This window comes from Mytilus galloprovincialis, chromosome 4 (assembly GCF_965363235.1).
Source record: "Mytilus galloprovincialis chromosome 4, xbMytGall1.hap1.1, whole genome shotgun sequence".
NCBI classification, from domain to species: Eukaryota; Metazoa; Mollusca; class Bivalvia; order Mytilida; family Mytilidae; genus Mytilus; species Mytilus galloprovincialis.
In genome coordinates this window covers 49,207,715-49,223,777 of record NC_134841.1, presented here as the reverse complement: position 1 = coordinate 49,223,777, position 16,063 = coordinate 49,207,715, and the positions used below count along the sequence as shown (strand labels likewise).

The window sequence follows — 16,063 nt, the reverse complement described above, 5'->3', positions numbered from 1 at the left end:
AGTTTTATACTTTGAGCTACACCCTTCACTTGACCTCCTTCTCCCTTGAACTTTTTCAAAGACCGTTTTGCTTCTTCATAAAGTGTCATTTTATTTTCATAATTCATCCCTGTCAATACTAACATCTTTTCTTCTTTTGATATGTTAGCTTTCCTTAACAATTTGAAAGCCAAGATTTCCGAGGGCAATTTCATGTTTTTCTTTTCAATTTTTCTGTACTTGCTGTCAAAATAGGCAACATATTCATTGATTGATTGACCTTCTGGCCTTGTATAATCTTCGAAATCCTCAAATTTTTCTAAGCTATCTGCAAGGTCATCCTTAGCCAGATGCTTGTCAAGAAAATCTACTAAGGTATTTAAACCTGTATCTTTCTTCAAATCATCAAGAACAATTTGGTCAAAAACTTTTTCCCTAATCTTAGTTTCATCATCTTCAGGTAAGGAGAGTGCTACTGCAATTCCTCTTTTCTTTTTATCTAGGTCTGTTATTTCACTCCATGCTAATAGTTCTTGTTTATATAGTTCATAAGATTTAGATTTGTTGAATGATGGGAGGTTAATTCTGGTTGACATGATTGTTTTTACTTTTCCCCCTTTTTTTCTTTTTTGTCTAGAATTTCTATGCATACAAATATTAAGCTCTCAGGAGGTCAGATACTCTTCCAGTATTGTTAATTTCAACTTTTATAACACTCTTGACAATTACACTGGACACACTATCTCAAATATTTATGCACGCTCTGCTATCATTGTTAACACATGTTAGTTACACCATTTTATTCATCCAAGAGACAATTATCATCTTTAAGACAAAAGAGCTTATTACAGAGAGTAAGAGTTATCTTTCTTGATACAGTGATTTAAGTTATCAACACAAGAAATATCTAATTGCACAATATTGTGCAATAGCAATTAATTTTCGATTGGAGTTATCTTTCTTTGTATAGAATAGTAGTTGATAATATATGTTGGAAATTTGCCAGACATGACTATGATGTCATTTTCTATTTTTATTTGCCAATAACTTTATAACTTCATTGGAAATTTGCCAATATAAAATGTTGCTGATGAAGCTTTTTTTCCTTATCTTATCTAAAATGTTTTAGATAATGTATGTTGGAAATTTGCCAGACATGACTATGATGTCATTTTCTATTTTTATTTGCCAATAACTTTATGTAAATAACTTCATTGGAAATTTGCCAATATAAAATGTTGCTGATGAAGTTTTTTTTATTGTTTTATACAATAAACAATGTATATTCACTTTTACTACCAACCAATCTTTACCATTCAGTGATAACAAGCACTTTATTTTACATTTTAATATTTTATGATGTATTTAAAAGAGTAGTTATTGTTGCAAACTCCATTAGAAATTTGAATTGATATCAGTTTTGGAAAAAGGGAAACGGGGATGTGAAAAAAGGGGGGGGTGGGGGGTTAAATTTTTCTCATTTCAGATTTCATAAATAAAAAGAAAATTTCTTCAAACATTTTTTTGAGAGGATTAATATTCAACAGCATAGTGAATTGCTCAAAGGCAAAAAAAAACTTTTAAGTTCATTAGACCACATTCATTCTGTGTCAGAAACCTATGCTGTGTCAACTATTTAATTTTAGATTTAAATAAGAAGAAATCTTTAATTGATTTGTAAAATCTTGACATTTGTTTTGTGTAAAAAAACCCATGTAATGTCAAAAATTTGATCACAATCCAAATTCAGAGCTGTATCACACTTGAATGTTTTGTCCATACTTGCCCCAACTGTTCAGGGTTCGACCTCTGCGGTCGTATAAAGCTGCGCCCTGCGGAGCACCTGGTTATTATTGTGATAGTCACACAGATGCATTATTTGCATTAATAAAAACCTCTCAATAATTTCTAAATTTACAGTAACAGGTTTAATCATGCATAATGACTCAATTTCTGATTTGTTTTCAAACATCGCATAATACCAAACTTTTCATTTTTCATGTGGTATTTTCTAATCATGATCGGGTAAATAGTTTGGCCTTAATGAATGGGAAATATATTATATTTTGTTGTTTCATTTCTAGCTTATTTGAACCAAACTGCTCATTTTCATCAGAATCAATGGGTAAATATATAGGTCTTTAAATGATTGGAAAATGCTTTATTATTTCTTTGTGTCATATTGGAAAAAAGGAAATGTTTGCTCCCTACATACATTTAAAGCTTTACAAACTTAGTCGGCCTGAATGTATATTCATCATGTAAGTATTAAATTTAAATTTTCTGAGCTTGAATTTGTTAATAAATGCTCTATTATTTATTGTAAACATTTGTATTGTATATTTTGTTTTTTATGTGTTCAACCAATATGCATCTCAGTTAGATTTGATGTTGATGATGATTATTGAAGGCTGCTTATTATTATAAATGTCCAGCAGCAAATTGAATGCATAAACAGGACAAGAACATGTTTAAATAATATGAATATTAACCCTTCTATGTACAAGACCAACATGCTGAGCCTGAAATTAAAAGAGTAAGTTCACAACTTGACAGGATGCAGAAAGATGTGCATCACCCTACCTAGGCATATTATTCAATCCCTTCAGCTAACTAGTCTTTTCTCTTACTCCTTAATGCTGCATGCTTAGCGGAGAAGCAGCAAATTCTAATTTTAAAGTCTTTGGTATGACCCAGCCTGACTTCAAACCCAAGACCTCCCAGATTTAGAATAATGATATTGTCTTTATGTAGAACAATACTGTATAACAACATAGTTTTGCATTTAGCACTTTTGATCCGACTTTGCAATGATTTATTTTTGAGATTTCTTAACTTGATTTCCATATAAAAGAAGATCCACGTTATAAATTTTGACAACAATTTAAATTCAAGTTATTTTTCTACTAGTTGGTTAACAGTCACCCAAATATTGTAGGATTTAAGAAAGTGTTAAGTCTTATTTTTTTTACCCTTAAGTTTGAAAATAAAACTGCTATAAATTTTTAAAATGACATTGAGAATGTTAACAGGTCTTTAAACTTCTTGTAATGAAGGAAAACTGTCAAAATAATCTCCCTTTAAAATTTTTGCCATTGATATTTAGATATTATTATATATAGTATTAATATTTAGATTAAAGCTACAGCCATACCAAATATATTTTTGTCTAAAGAGGTCTTGCACAAATCTGTGTAATTTCTTGAAAGTTGTCTGCTCTTTGATCGGGTTGTTGTCTCTTTGACACATTGCCCATTTTAGAGTAAAATTATTGTTAATGTCAAATATGGCAATTTGTTTTGTAAACATGTTGATGACATCATACTGAAACTAAAAAATGACCTGTTGGTTATTGAATAACCGTATCATATTATTATATTCAGACTTTAATAAATACATAATGTGTAAAGATTTGAGAACTTTTCTATTAATGTAACTTCAATGATATTTTTGTCTATTTTTCTAAAGCATTCAAGATTTCTAGGTGAGATAATGTAATTGATTGAATGTTCTAGGTAGCCAACATTTCCACAATTTTTCTAGTCTTTATATTTGTTGTCTCTTATTTATATTTATTGTTTAAATCTCACATTTTTACATATATTTACATGTCATACAATTATGCATTCCATAAACATTTTATTACACATTAAATCTTTTTGAAATTTATCTGTAGTTAGTATTTTTGACCACATTTTTTATCATTATTTATTGTCTCGCTTGACGGAATTGAAAAGCGAGACAGGTATGCTGTTTCCGGCAGCAGTAACATCAACAATGTATTAGTTTGTGATAAGGTCTAGTTTATGGTGAAACACTAGTGGTAAGTCAATGATATTTGATATGCAGTTGTGTTAATATTGGCACATCTCATTACCATGGAGATTATTTGGCCCCGCCCTCTCAGTTATGGTCTATTGACTTTGAAACTTTTGCTTAGTTTTCATGTATTAGTTTGTGATAAGGTCAGTTTATGGGGAACCACTAGTGGTAAGTTAATGATAATTGGTATGCAGTTATATAAGCATTGACATATCTCTTTCCATGGAGATTATTTGGCCCCACCCCCTCAGTCATAGTCTATTGACTTTGAAACTTTCACTTAGTTTTCATGTATTAGTTTTGTGATTAGGTCGATTATGGAGAACCACTAGTGGTAGGTCAATGATATTTGGTATGCAGTTGTATTAGCATTGGCACATCTGAGACTTTTTGATCCCACCCCCTCAATTATGGTTTATTGACTTTGAAATTTTGTTTAGTTTACATGTATTAGTTTGTGTTTAGGTTTGTTTAAAGGGAACTACTTATGATAAGGTCAATGGTATTTGGTATGCAGTTGTATATTTTAGCATTGGCACATCTCATTCCCATGGAGATTGTTTAGCCTTGTACCTGCAGTCATAGTTCATTGACTTTGAATATTTGCAAAACCTACATGTTAAAAGTGTTGCTATTTTAATTTCAACATTTGCATTATTGTAATAACATAAAAGTAGACTCAATCTGCAAGACTTCAGTTGATTTGGTTCAGAAATCATTTCGTGGTAAATTAAGTAGTATTTAGACGCTTTCATCTTGTCAATCCAGTACTAAAAAATTTCAATGAAATTTAAGATTAATTAGCGTTTGTAGTTATGAACAGGTAAACAACAATCACTGAAAACTGAACAGATCTTGAATAGTATTAAATAGACTGTACATGGAAATGTCTAAAGTGATTAGTTCAGTCTTTTATGATTCCTTTATATAAAAATAGGTGTTGCTGTTGGTAAATCATATTTAAGTGTATTTCTGTATTCTTCCATCATTGTATTGAGTGTAAGAGGTGTATTATTGATTGATTGTTGTTTAACACCACTCTTAGCTCTATTATGCTATTTTGTGGCATTCAGTTTTATTGGTGGAAGAAGCTGAAGTGACGGAGAATATCACTGACTATTGGTAGGAAAATTGACAATCTTAGTGAATTAAGATTGGAGTCGAATTATAATTTCTACATTTGGTTAGTTCTGTAAGTGATTGGGTAGAATTAAAAGTGGCACTTAAAAATGAGGGGACAGAAATTTTGCCTTGTAACAGCCACCTACAGACCCCTTAGAGAGCAGTTACAAGGGTTCCTGGACATTACTATTGTGTAATCCAACAGCTTTCGACTGGAGCAACACACTCCTGTTGTCACCCCCTCCATTTTGTTAATTCTTTAACATATTTGAACCAACTTATCACACTGGAACAGAATCTTCTACGAAATATAAAATCAAAACAACTATTCTCGTGCTGTGTGAAAGTTTCCCAATGCTTGATATGTATGTTCTCCTGTATTTTTGAAGTTATGGTGTATTTATTCTTGAGATAACTTATGTGTGCCACATCATTCCTTTAGGTTTAGGCCAGTTTATATACTAAAATTTTAATAAGATGCAGACCACTTGTTCTTGGTCCTCATTTCTGTCCAAAGTCCACATTAAATTTATCACTTCGAAACATTTTATGGAAGTGGTATAACTATACCAGTCCTTATACCTCAGATCATATGTACTGCACTGGTTACCTGAATTTTGGATACACCAAACCAGGAACTTTTTTTCTGAAAACAGACTATATGCCCTCAACTTTAGAATTGATTCATCCATTTTTGAATTATTCAAAATTAACAATAAATTGTGTGCTCTACAAGGATCACCAATCTTTCACCTTTCATTTGATACCCTAATTACTAAAATATATCCTACATAGTTTGAAGATCTACCCTTATGTGTAGGAACTACTTTGTTTTATATATGTACTACTTTCCAGTATGTTCTTTTCAGACCAAGCCAGAAAAGGTGGTGTTACATCTTACAAAGTCTATCCAAATTACTTTTGCAAAGAAATTCGCTCAAGCAAGAGCTAGGGGCTGTCTTAAACTTGCAGTGAGATGAGTGTTTATGCTCTGTGTTGAAGGCCTCACTGTGACTTTGAGATGAGTGTTTTTGTTCTGTATTGAAGGCCTGACTGTGAGATGAGTGTTTTTGCTCTGTGTTGAAGGCCTCACTGTGACTTTGAGATGTATGCTTTTTTTGCTGTGAATGAACAGATTTTGTGTCATGGATGAATTCCCCCATATCCTTTGTTTTCTATTATAAAAACTAAAACCTAAGAAAAAACATTTTTATTTGACATTACAACATTCTTTTCATCATTTTCTTCTAGAAAATTAGCTCTAGGCTTTCCAAGTAAGTCTCTCTTGTCACAGAGCAAATAAGAACCAGATAAACACTTTAAAAATTTCCATACTGTCATCTTCTGATTCCTTGGAATATCAACAAATAATTGGGCAATGTAACAAATAAGCACCATTTAATAAAACACCATGTTCTGAATATTCTTCTAATTTTTGAGACTTTCCAGTAGATCTAGATATTAGTTCAATTTCATCTGAGTATTCCTCTAACTTCTCAGACTTTTGAGAAGATCCAGAAGCAGTTTAATTTCTCAGACTTTCCAAAAGATCTAGATAGTAGTTTAATTTGTTCCACACTGTATAGTGATCTCTAAGTTCCATCATTCGGACATTACCAGCATAATACACATTAACAATGTTGGAATCTTCAAATCCCTTGACAGCATTCTTTATTGTACTAAGAGCTGCACTTTCAGCTGTAAAACAAATATAGCATGTAACATTTTTCAATTAAGAAGGTTCTCAGGTACAAAAATTCCAGCAAAAAATTAAACATTTGTTTTTTCATTACAAATTTTATTTATTACACTACTAGTCATTATTTTGTGATGCTGTACAAAAATCAACCAAAGAAATCGATTCTGTTCGGCCTCAGATGACTTTTAAAATGTTCATATTGAAAAAGCTCCAAATTATCTCCCTTTGGTGCAAAAAATGCCATTCTTTGGCACTAAAATTGAAATATCTTTTTTAACTTGATATCTTGATCTGATTTTTTTTTATAAAATTAAACCATAAAGATATTTTTAAAGTATATGCACAGCTAGCTATAATTTCAGTTTTTTAAAGAGTGAAAAATACACCTCCACATTTTATTTTTTGGTAAATTATCACAATGACCTTAACCCCACATCTCCTTTAATTAACATTCCGAGTCTGGTATTGAACATATCACATTTATAGATAAAAACCAGTATAGTATAGAATTTATATCAATTTCAAGATGTGATGGACAGACCTAGAAATGAATCTGTTGTCTAATATTTAAAAGTTTTAATTTGACAATCTTTTCTTCCCCAAATGTTTCTACAAAGGTTAACCCAAAAATATGTAGTCCAAACAGAAATCAGATCTCAGAAACTATATAATCTGTGTATAAACATGCAAAATGAATAAAAATAAAACCTTGTTGCATACTTATTGTAAACTGAAGCCAAAACGTATAAGCCAAATTGCATAGATATACAAAGAATACAACGTCACCCATTTTTCATGGTCAATTAATTAATTTCTGCAGAGAAAATGATGCCTTCTCAAAGTACAGACTTTTGTCAATAACAAGAATTTGAAATGAGTTTCATCTCTAATAATTACCATCTTGTGTCATAATAGAAGAAAACTTAATTGAGAGGGCCTTGTTACCAATGTAACAGCAAAATTAGTAACTTACGTGGGAATATAATCAAGTGATGTTGCTCACAATGTAAGTTGACTTGAATTGTTTTTGCTTTTCTTTTTGTATGAATTTTCAAAACCATTTTATATTTATTGATTCTTTTAGTCTCAGAAACATGTGTCACATACAATTAACATCCACCTTTTGTTGTTGCATATTTTGTTCTACATGTCATAAAGGTGTTACATTTGAGCTAAAGCTGTACTAACCAAAACTGGCCAATTTCTTTTCAACTCTTTTCTTTGCATGAGTATGTGAAATATGGATAAAGCTGTCCTCTGAAAATGAAATAACTTTGTGTAATATAATGAAAAAAGTTCACCTATGTGAAAACTATGAAAACTAGAGGCTCTCAAGAGCCTGTGTCGCTCACCTTGGTCTATGTGCATATTAAACAATGGACACATAAATTCATGACAAAATTGTGTTTTGGTGATCATGATGTGTTTGTAGATCTTACTTTACTGGACATTCTTCTTGCTACAATTATCTCTATCTATAATGAACTTGGCCCAGTTATTACAGTGGAAAATATATTCTAAAAATTTACAAAAATTTACAAAAATTTACTATAAAGGTCAATAACTCCTTAATGGGTCAACTGACCATTTCGGTCATGTTGACTTATTTGTAAATCTTACTTTGCTGACCATTATTGTTGTTTACAGTTTATCTCTATCTATAATAATATTCAAGATAATAACCAAAAACAGTAAAATTTCCTTAAAATTACCAATTTAGGGGCAGCAACCCAATAACGGGTTGTCCGAATCATCTGAAAATTCCAGGGCAGATAGATCTTGACCTGATAAACAATTTTACCCCAGCCAGATTTGCTCTAAATGCTTTAGTTTTTGAATTATAAGCCAAAAACTGCATTTTACCCCTATGTTCTATTTTTAGCCATGGCGGCCATCTTGGTAAGTTGGCCGGGTCACGCCACACATTTTTTAAACTAGATACCCCAATGATGATTGTGGCCAAGTTTGGTTAAATTTTACCCAGTAGTTTCAGAGGAGAAGATTTTTGTAAAAGTTAACAACGACGGACGCCGACGCCGGACACCAAGTGATGGGGGCCAGGTGAGCTGATAAAAAATATTGAAAGGAGCTGACCATCCATGCATAATGATCAAGAGAATTACTAATAACAACACATTGTTTCCAAACTTCAGACATTTTTATAGTTTGCACTCACAGATAATAAACTTTTACAAATCCCTATAATTGTGTAAAGTTTGAAGCACGATGATTTGAGCATACTTTAAGTTTAAAATAGTATGCATAATGTGAAAAATTATCTTAAAGGAGTAGTGGCATTAAGGTCTGGTTTTGGCCCGAGAAAATAAAATATTTGACAACTATTTCAAATTTACACATACTGTTTTGGAATTGCTCAGAGCTAGGGAATATAAATGAAAAACTCTAGATATTTTATCTGATGACGTCACAATGACGTCATAATATGAAACGTTTTCATGAAAACGATGAAAAATACAGAATTTATGTAGTTTTCCATTGCAGAAAGGTTCTACACAACCTAGAAACAACAAAATAATTGAAGAGAGGTTTCATTATATGTTTTGACATAATCTCACCAATTATTAAATTGTTTCTTGTGTGCACACATAAGCTGCCAATCTATAATGTACTTAAAATTTGATGAAAAATAAGGAAAATCAAGAAAATTTACAAAAATGTACAATTCATATAATTATGACAAATTTCAGAATATGTATGATAACTTTTAAATTTGCAGTAATATTTGGGCCAAATAAGGGCCTTATTGCCCCTTCTCCTTTTAAGGCAAAAGTCCTGTAACTCTGGAACCACAAAATTTCCAAATTCAAAAGGAAGCTAAAGTTTACCAATCCCAACAACAAATTAATGAATACAACTATACTAAAGTTCAAAATGTGAAAACAATGTCTTAAACCTGATGGTTATAGTTTGTAATTCTTGTTACGACAAACCATAAAATTAAAAAGAATTCATCAAAGAACTATCTTTTCAGTGCTAGAAGAGTTAATGGACAGACAGACAGAAGGACAAAGTATATCATTTGATGTTAATTTTTGACGGACGTAAAAAAAAGTCAGTACTTGTTTTCATGGTTTTGGTGATACTGCAACCAAAATTTCTCTCATGGCTTTGTAACCATGACCTTACACTTACTGACCAATATATCTTTTGTTTGTCTTTGTTTCCAAGAGACAGTTTCTGGCTAAGTTTGGTGAACATTGGGCACATAAATCAATAGATATCATCAGCAAACTAAAGTTTAGCCCAAATTCCAATAAATTGTTGCTTTGACATTTTCTTAACTCATCAGGTGTCTTCTTTACCCCATAGGTCCTTATCAAACCAAAATTGGTACATATTGTTCAGGGATAAAAAAGGTATTGTCTGGAAACGAAAATAATGACAGGCAAATTGCTAAACTCATATTTGAACTCAACTCAAATCAGTATCGCATACATGTTATTTAAAAGCTCATTATACATCAAAGTGTCCACAGTCATAATAATATTAACTTTTGAACCATTCATCTTGTCTTCATAAAACTTAGCGGATAATGACCCTAAAAGGGAAGTAAGCTTCAGTTGATGCAGGAAAATGTATTTTTAAACTACAATAAATAAATTTTGACATAACAAAACCCCTCAATACTTAAGTTATTTTGTATTTACCTGGAAGCTCCACAGCTAAATCTCTGCTGATGTGAAGAGCTGTTAAATAATAGGATTCCAGTATAGGAGCTAGTACTGTGTACAGAAACAAGAGCTTGTTGAAGCAATCTGAACGATGAACATTTACCTTAAAAAGAATGAGTAAATTAAGCATATGTCTTTTTGAAACAGCTATTTTAAAAAAAAGAATTACTGTATCATTTTGCCCCAGGTATAATTTGTATGAGATTGTATTTCAACGGTCTACAACATAAAGAAAGTTGCATCTAAATCATAATCCTGTTCAAAAAGATTTCAAGTGTTAAGGATGTTTGCTTGTCATCTTTTGGAAATTTCGTCAGATTTTCGGAATCCGCTGGTTTTATTCATTTGAATGCCTTAAAATATTTTGCCCATTGACCCCCATTTTTCTTTTTATAAATCTTTTACATGTATAATCATAAGCCATCTGTAAAAGTCTTATAAAATCTTTGTTATTTTTTAATAGTATTTGATAACTTAAACTTGACAATGATGAAGCTATGAAAAATCGAGAAAGAACATTTTCCTGCCAAAATTTCAATGGCTAATATCTTGAAAACAAGCACATTGACCTCTATATTTTTCCTTCTTTTGGTTCCTTAATTATTCCCCTATCATGATATACTATTGTTATGAAAAGCTTGTTATTTTGAAACTGAGTAGCGAACTTCCTTGATGATGGTAATTAAAAAATTCATGCATGATAATAGATCTTTTGAGTATTTAAGATATAATTCATGCAAGCCATAGATTTGTTGGAAATTTTCAAATGGCAACTATTTACTGTCAAATCCACAGTTAATGTGTTTTGACTTGCTGATATCCATGAATGTGCAAATTATGCAATATATTTGAAAATGAAACAACAACAAAATTCCATTTTAATGCAATAATATCCAAATTTATCCCGTACCAGTATTGGAATAATCTTCAGCTTGAGAATTTTCTTTAGTAAGACTTCATGTTGTGACATTACATTAATGTGCCAAGATCATTCATGTATTTTGCAGAATTTTATTTTATTTTGATTTTAAAAATTTTCTAATTCATTAATTCTCTTTGTTATTCATTAATAGAATAGAAATAACAGCTCTGTAAGTTCTTTATCAATATCAATTTGAAGACAATGAAATCCACATAGTGGTTGCACATAGGTTTACGATACATGTGAATTTACGTGAGAGGTAAAAAGAAACAGCTATTAAGATGTTCATCTCTTGAGTCTTTGTTAAGTATAGATATAAATGGAGAATTTTTTTCAAGTATATAGATATATCAAGAATTTTTTCAAGTATAGATATAGAGAATTTTTTTCAAGTATAGATATAGAGAATTTTTTTCAAGTATAGATAAATCGAATATCATAGACTGTTGTTTACAAAGTGAAAGATGCAGGTCATATAAGAATTTAAGTTTCATCTTTGTTAACTATAAAGTGAAATGTTAGGTGCCTTCAAAAACTGATGTTCAAATAAACATTTAAATATGTATAAAACAATATAAAATCAATTTACTTGTTGATATTTATCACATAATACGAATCCTACCTTCAGCATTAGCTCATCGAAAGCTTCATTGTCTTCATCATCATCCCAGGATACTGTTGCAGATAAACTACGAGCCCACTTCTGATGCTGATCACCACATCCAGTATCATCCTATTCAATAAAAGTAGAAATCATTACAATAGGGAGATGGTGCCAAAATCCTATTCAATAAAAGTAGAAATCATTACAATATGGAGATGTTGCCAAAATCCTATTCAATAAAAGTTTCAATCATAACAATAGGGAGATGTTGCCAAAATCCTATTCAATAAAAGCTTAAACCATAACAATAGGGAGATGTTACCAAACTTCTATTCAATAAAAGTTTAGACCATAACAATATGGAGATGTTGCCAAAATCCTATTCAACAAGAGGCTCTCAAGAGCCTGAATCGCTCACCTTGATTTTTTGGCATTTATCTTTCGTTTAAGAGATTGAGTGTCCAATTTCAGTGTATTTTTTTTCTTTTTAAATTGTGTAAAATTGTCCTTAAAGGGCAATAACTCTTCAAGGGGTCAATTGACAGAAAGAGAGTATTGGGTATGAAAAAGAAAACTACACACTAGAATAATATGTAAATAAAAAAAATAACTATATCTGACATTTACCCCTCAATTAGCCTGAAAATTACATAGCAGATAGATCTTGACCTTTTCATCACTTTGACTCCCTGTCACTTTTGCTCTTACTGATTTAGTTTTTGAGATATAAGCCAAAAACTGCATTTGACCCCTATGTTCTATTTTTAGCAATGGCGACCATGTTTGTAGATAGATCAAAACTTCGGATACAATTTATAAACTACAGAGACGTGCAAAAAGTATTCGGTCACAATGGCGTCATGTTTACATTTCAAAACGAAAGTTGTAAAGTTCATGCTTGCACTGTAAATAAATCAACCAATGAAATACAACAAAAATAAAAACTTACCTCTAATACTTTGTTAAGTGTCCTTTTAGCCTGATTACATTTAATATCCTTTTCGGAATCGACTTGTATAAGCACTGAATATAGGCAGGGGAAATACTGACCCAAATACGGTGGATTTCTTGGAATAATTCATTTTTAGATTTAATCATCCCAGTACGTGTTTGAAGTTTTCTTTTTACATGTAACCAAACGTTTTCGATTATATTTAAGTCGGGGGACTGTGCAGGCCAGCTCATACCGGTTATTCCGTTCCGAGCTACAAACTCTTGGGTGGACCGTGCACGATGGACAGGGGCGTTGTCATCCTGGAATAAATAATTTCCTCCCGGAAAATGCCGAGCTATCACTGGCCACAAATGTTCATCAAGTATTTCTTGATATTTGACAGCATTAATATTGCCTTCTACAGGAGTAAGTGTACCGACGCCATTCCAGCAAATACAACCCCAAATCATGACTTGATATTTAGTTTGTGAAGTCCGCGGTTGCACAAGGTCCGGTCTCCACCCCTCGTCTCTTTTTCGCCATACGTACACACGTTCATCATGTCCAATCATGATTTTACTTTCATCAGAGAAAATAACCTTTTTCCAGTTGTTATTAACCGTCCATCTCCTTTTTTCTCTGCACCATGCAAGTCTTTTTTTCCGATTGACTTCCCGGATCACGATTTTTTTCTTATTTACACATCTGTGATACCCATGTTTATGTAAATGGTGCTGGATGGTACGTTTAGACACGGGAACACAATTTTCCTCATTAAACTTGTTTGTTATGTCACATAAAGAGCTCCTCCGACTTGTCTTTACAATGCGTTCAAGCTTGCGGTAGTCGCGTGGTTTTACAAACAATGGTCGGCCACTTCTGGGTTTATTCTCCACAGAACCCGTGTCTAAAAATTTTCGAACATTGTCAATAACTGTTGACTTGGGAATTCTAAGTATGTCAGCGATTTTTCGTCGAGAAAATCCATTCTGGAACATTTCCACAATCATGTTTTTGACATCTGTTGACAGTTCCTGACCTTTTCTACCCATCTTTGTTATTTTACTTGTTTTAACGAAACTACAATGGCAGACGACAACAAACGTCACATGACGGTAGCCCATGTGATGCACAACGCTAAAAGACTAGTACAGTAATACTCAGTGACGTGATTGACGTGGGGCAAGGCCATTTAAAAGTCGGTCACCTGTACAAACGTAAACACGACGCCATTGTGACCGAATACTTTTTGCACGTCTCTGTAGATACCCTAAGGAACATTCAGTTACAGTTTGGAAGTATTTGGCCTAGTAGTTTCAGAGGAGAAGATTCTTGAAAAACTGCATTTTACCCTGTGTTCTATTTTTAGCCATGACATCCATGTTTTTTGACGAAATAGAAAATAAAACACAAACTTTATTTTATACACCCTACTGATCATTCAGTTGAAGTTTGGTTGAATTTGGTTGAGTAGTTTTAAAGGGGAAGATTTTTAAAAGTTAGCAAATATGAGGAACAAATTGTGAAAAATTGTCATTAAAGGACAATAACCCCTTAAGGGGTCAATTGACAATTTTGGTCATATTAACTTATTTGTAGATCTTACTTTGCTGATCATTTTTGCTGTTTACAGTTTATCTTTATCTATAATAATATTCAAGATAATGACCAAAAACTGCAAAATTTCCTTAAAATTACCAATTAAGTGGCAGCAACCCAACAATGGGTTGTTTGATTCATCTGAAAATTTCAGGGCTGATAGATCTTGACCTAATGAACGTTTTTACCCCATGTCAGATTTGCTCTAAATGCTTTCGTTTTTGAGATATAAGCCAAAAACTGCATTTGACCCCTATGTTCTATTTTTAGCAATGGCGACCATGTTTGTTGATAGATCAAAACTTCGGATACAACTTATAAACTAGATACCCTAAGGAACATTCAGTTAAAGTTTGGAAGTATTTGGCCTAGTAGTTTCAGAGGAGAAGATTCTTGAAATAGTTTACGACGACAGACGACGACAGACGATGGGCGACGACGGACGCCAAGTGATGGCATTATCTCACTTGGCCCTTCGGGCCAGGTGAGCTAATAAAAGTTTGAAATCATAACAATAGGGAGATGTTGCTAAAACCATCACATTTATTATCCATGAACTTTTCATTTTTATTATTCCATGAAAATAATGTATCTACAGTATTCATTTGAAAATCATTTTTGGTTAACTGGTTATGCAAATTAAGCCAAAATTTCAAGTAAACATAAGCTATATAGACATTGCTAAAGAAACAATTTGTTCATAATAGTACCAGCAGCAGCAGAAGTATGATTCAATGCAGTCTGAGTGTACCACAAGAAGAATTAAAACTCATTTTGGTCACTTCTAGAGCAGGGCTTCAAAAAATATTTGAGCCACCAAGACAATTTTTTTCAATACCGATTTTTATCCCTATAGACACGTTACTTCATAACAAACATTGAATATAATCCTATGATTTAGCCATTTAAGGAGGATAAATTTCATACCTTTTCAGTGTCTTTAATAAATTTCATTTTTGTAATTAAAAATTACATATATAGTGCATGGTTTGAATTGGCAAATAATAAACACAGACTTAACAAAGTATATAAACTTATTTTTTTTATAATCACGTTTTCCAATACCAGATATTTACAAGATGAGGATAGAACATGGAAAAGACAAAGTTAAGCAAATCATGTGTATTCTATCTAGTGTTATTTAAGCAGTTCTTTCAATGTTATTTCTAAGGGAAAATACTTGCAATAAACGCAAGATGATGGTAAATAGTATTTGGTTTTAAACCAGGAATGTTTTAAACTTTATCCAGTACAAATAGTTTACCAGACACAGATGATCACAGGTAAATCTCAACAGTTAAGACAGTTAATTTACCTTGATTGTGGTGAGAGGGGATTGTAGTTGGGATTGTGGATAAAGTACTGTCACTTTAATGACCAAAAAAGAGTGGTTGTTTTTAAGGCACTAGGTCAAGTAAAATTGGTTGATTTATTGAAATTGCCAACCCACATAGAATGTCCATTTTATGCTTTGCCCAGTGGGACAATGTCTGATAAATTCATATTTGTTCAGCAAATATGACTTTTGTTCGGCATATATGACTGTTTTGAAAGCTTTGTTCTAGATCTTTACGTTTTAGTTTGAATTATATTCATGTTGATACAAACCTCTTGTACTCTAAGGATTTCTGATGTTACTAACTCATCTAAAGCATCAGCTAATTCTTCCTCTAACCTTTTACATGGCTGA

General features: G+C 32.0%; 1 protein-coding gene across 7 annotated transcripts in view; it reads right to left on the bottom strand.

The window, feature by feature from the left end:
- Positions 1-6,118: 6,118 nt before the first annotated feature.
- The window catches only part of LOC143072336 (glycerol-3-phosphate acyltransferase 1, mitochondrial-like), a 36,330-nt gene continuing 26,385 nt past the window's right edge, over positions 6,119-16,063 (bottom strand). For all 7 annotated transcript variants that reach the window (XM_076247227.1, XM_076247229.1, XM_076247230.1 and 4 more), the window contains 5 exons: positions 15,982-16,059; positions 11,859-11,969; positions 10,291-10,417; positions 7,811-7,879; positions 6,119-6,621 (listed from right to left, as the gene is read on the bottom strand). In XM_076247227.1, the coding sequence (XP_076103342.1) occupies positions 6,449-6,621; positions 7,811-7,879; positions 10,291-10,417; positions 11,859-11,969; positions 15,982-16,059 (558 nt within the window). In that variant the 3' untranslated portion in view covers positions 6,119-6,448. The remainder of the gene's footprint in view (positions 6,622-7,810; positions 7,880-10,290; positions 10,418-11,858; positions 11,970-15,981; positions 16,060-16,063) is intronic.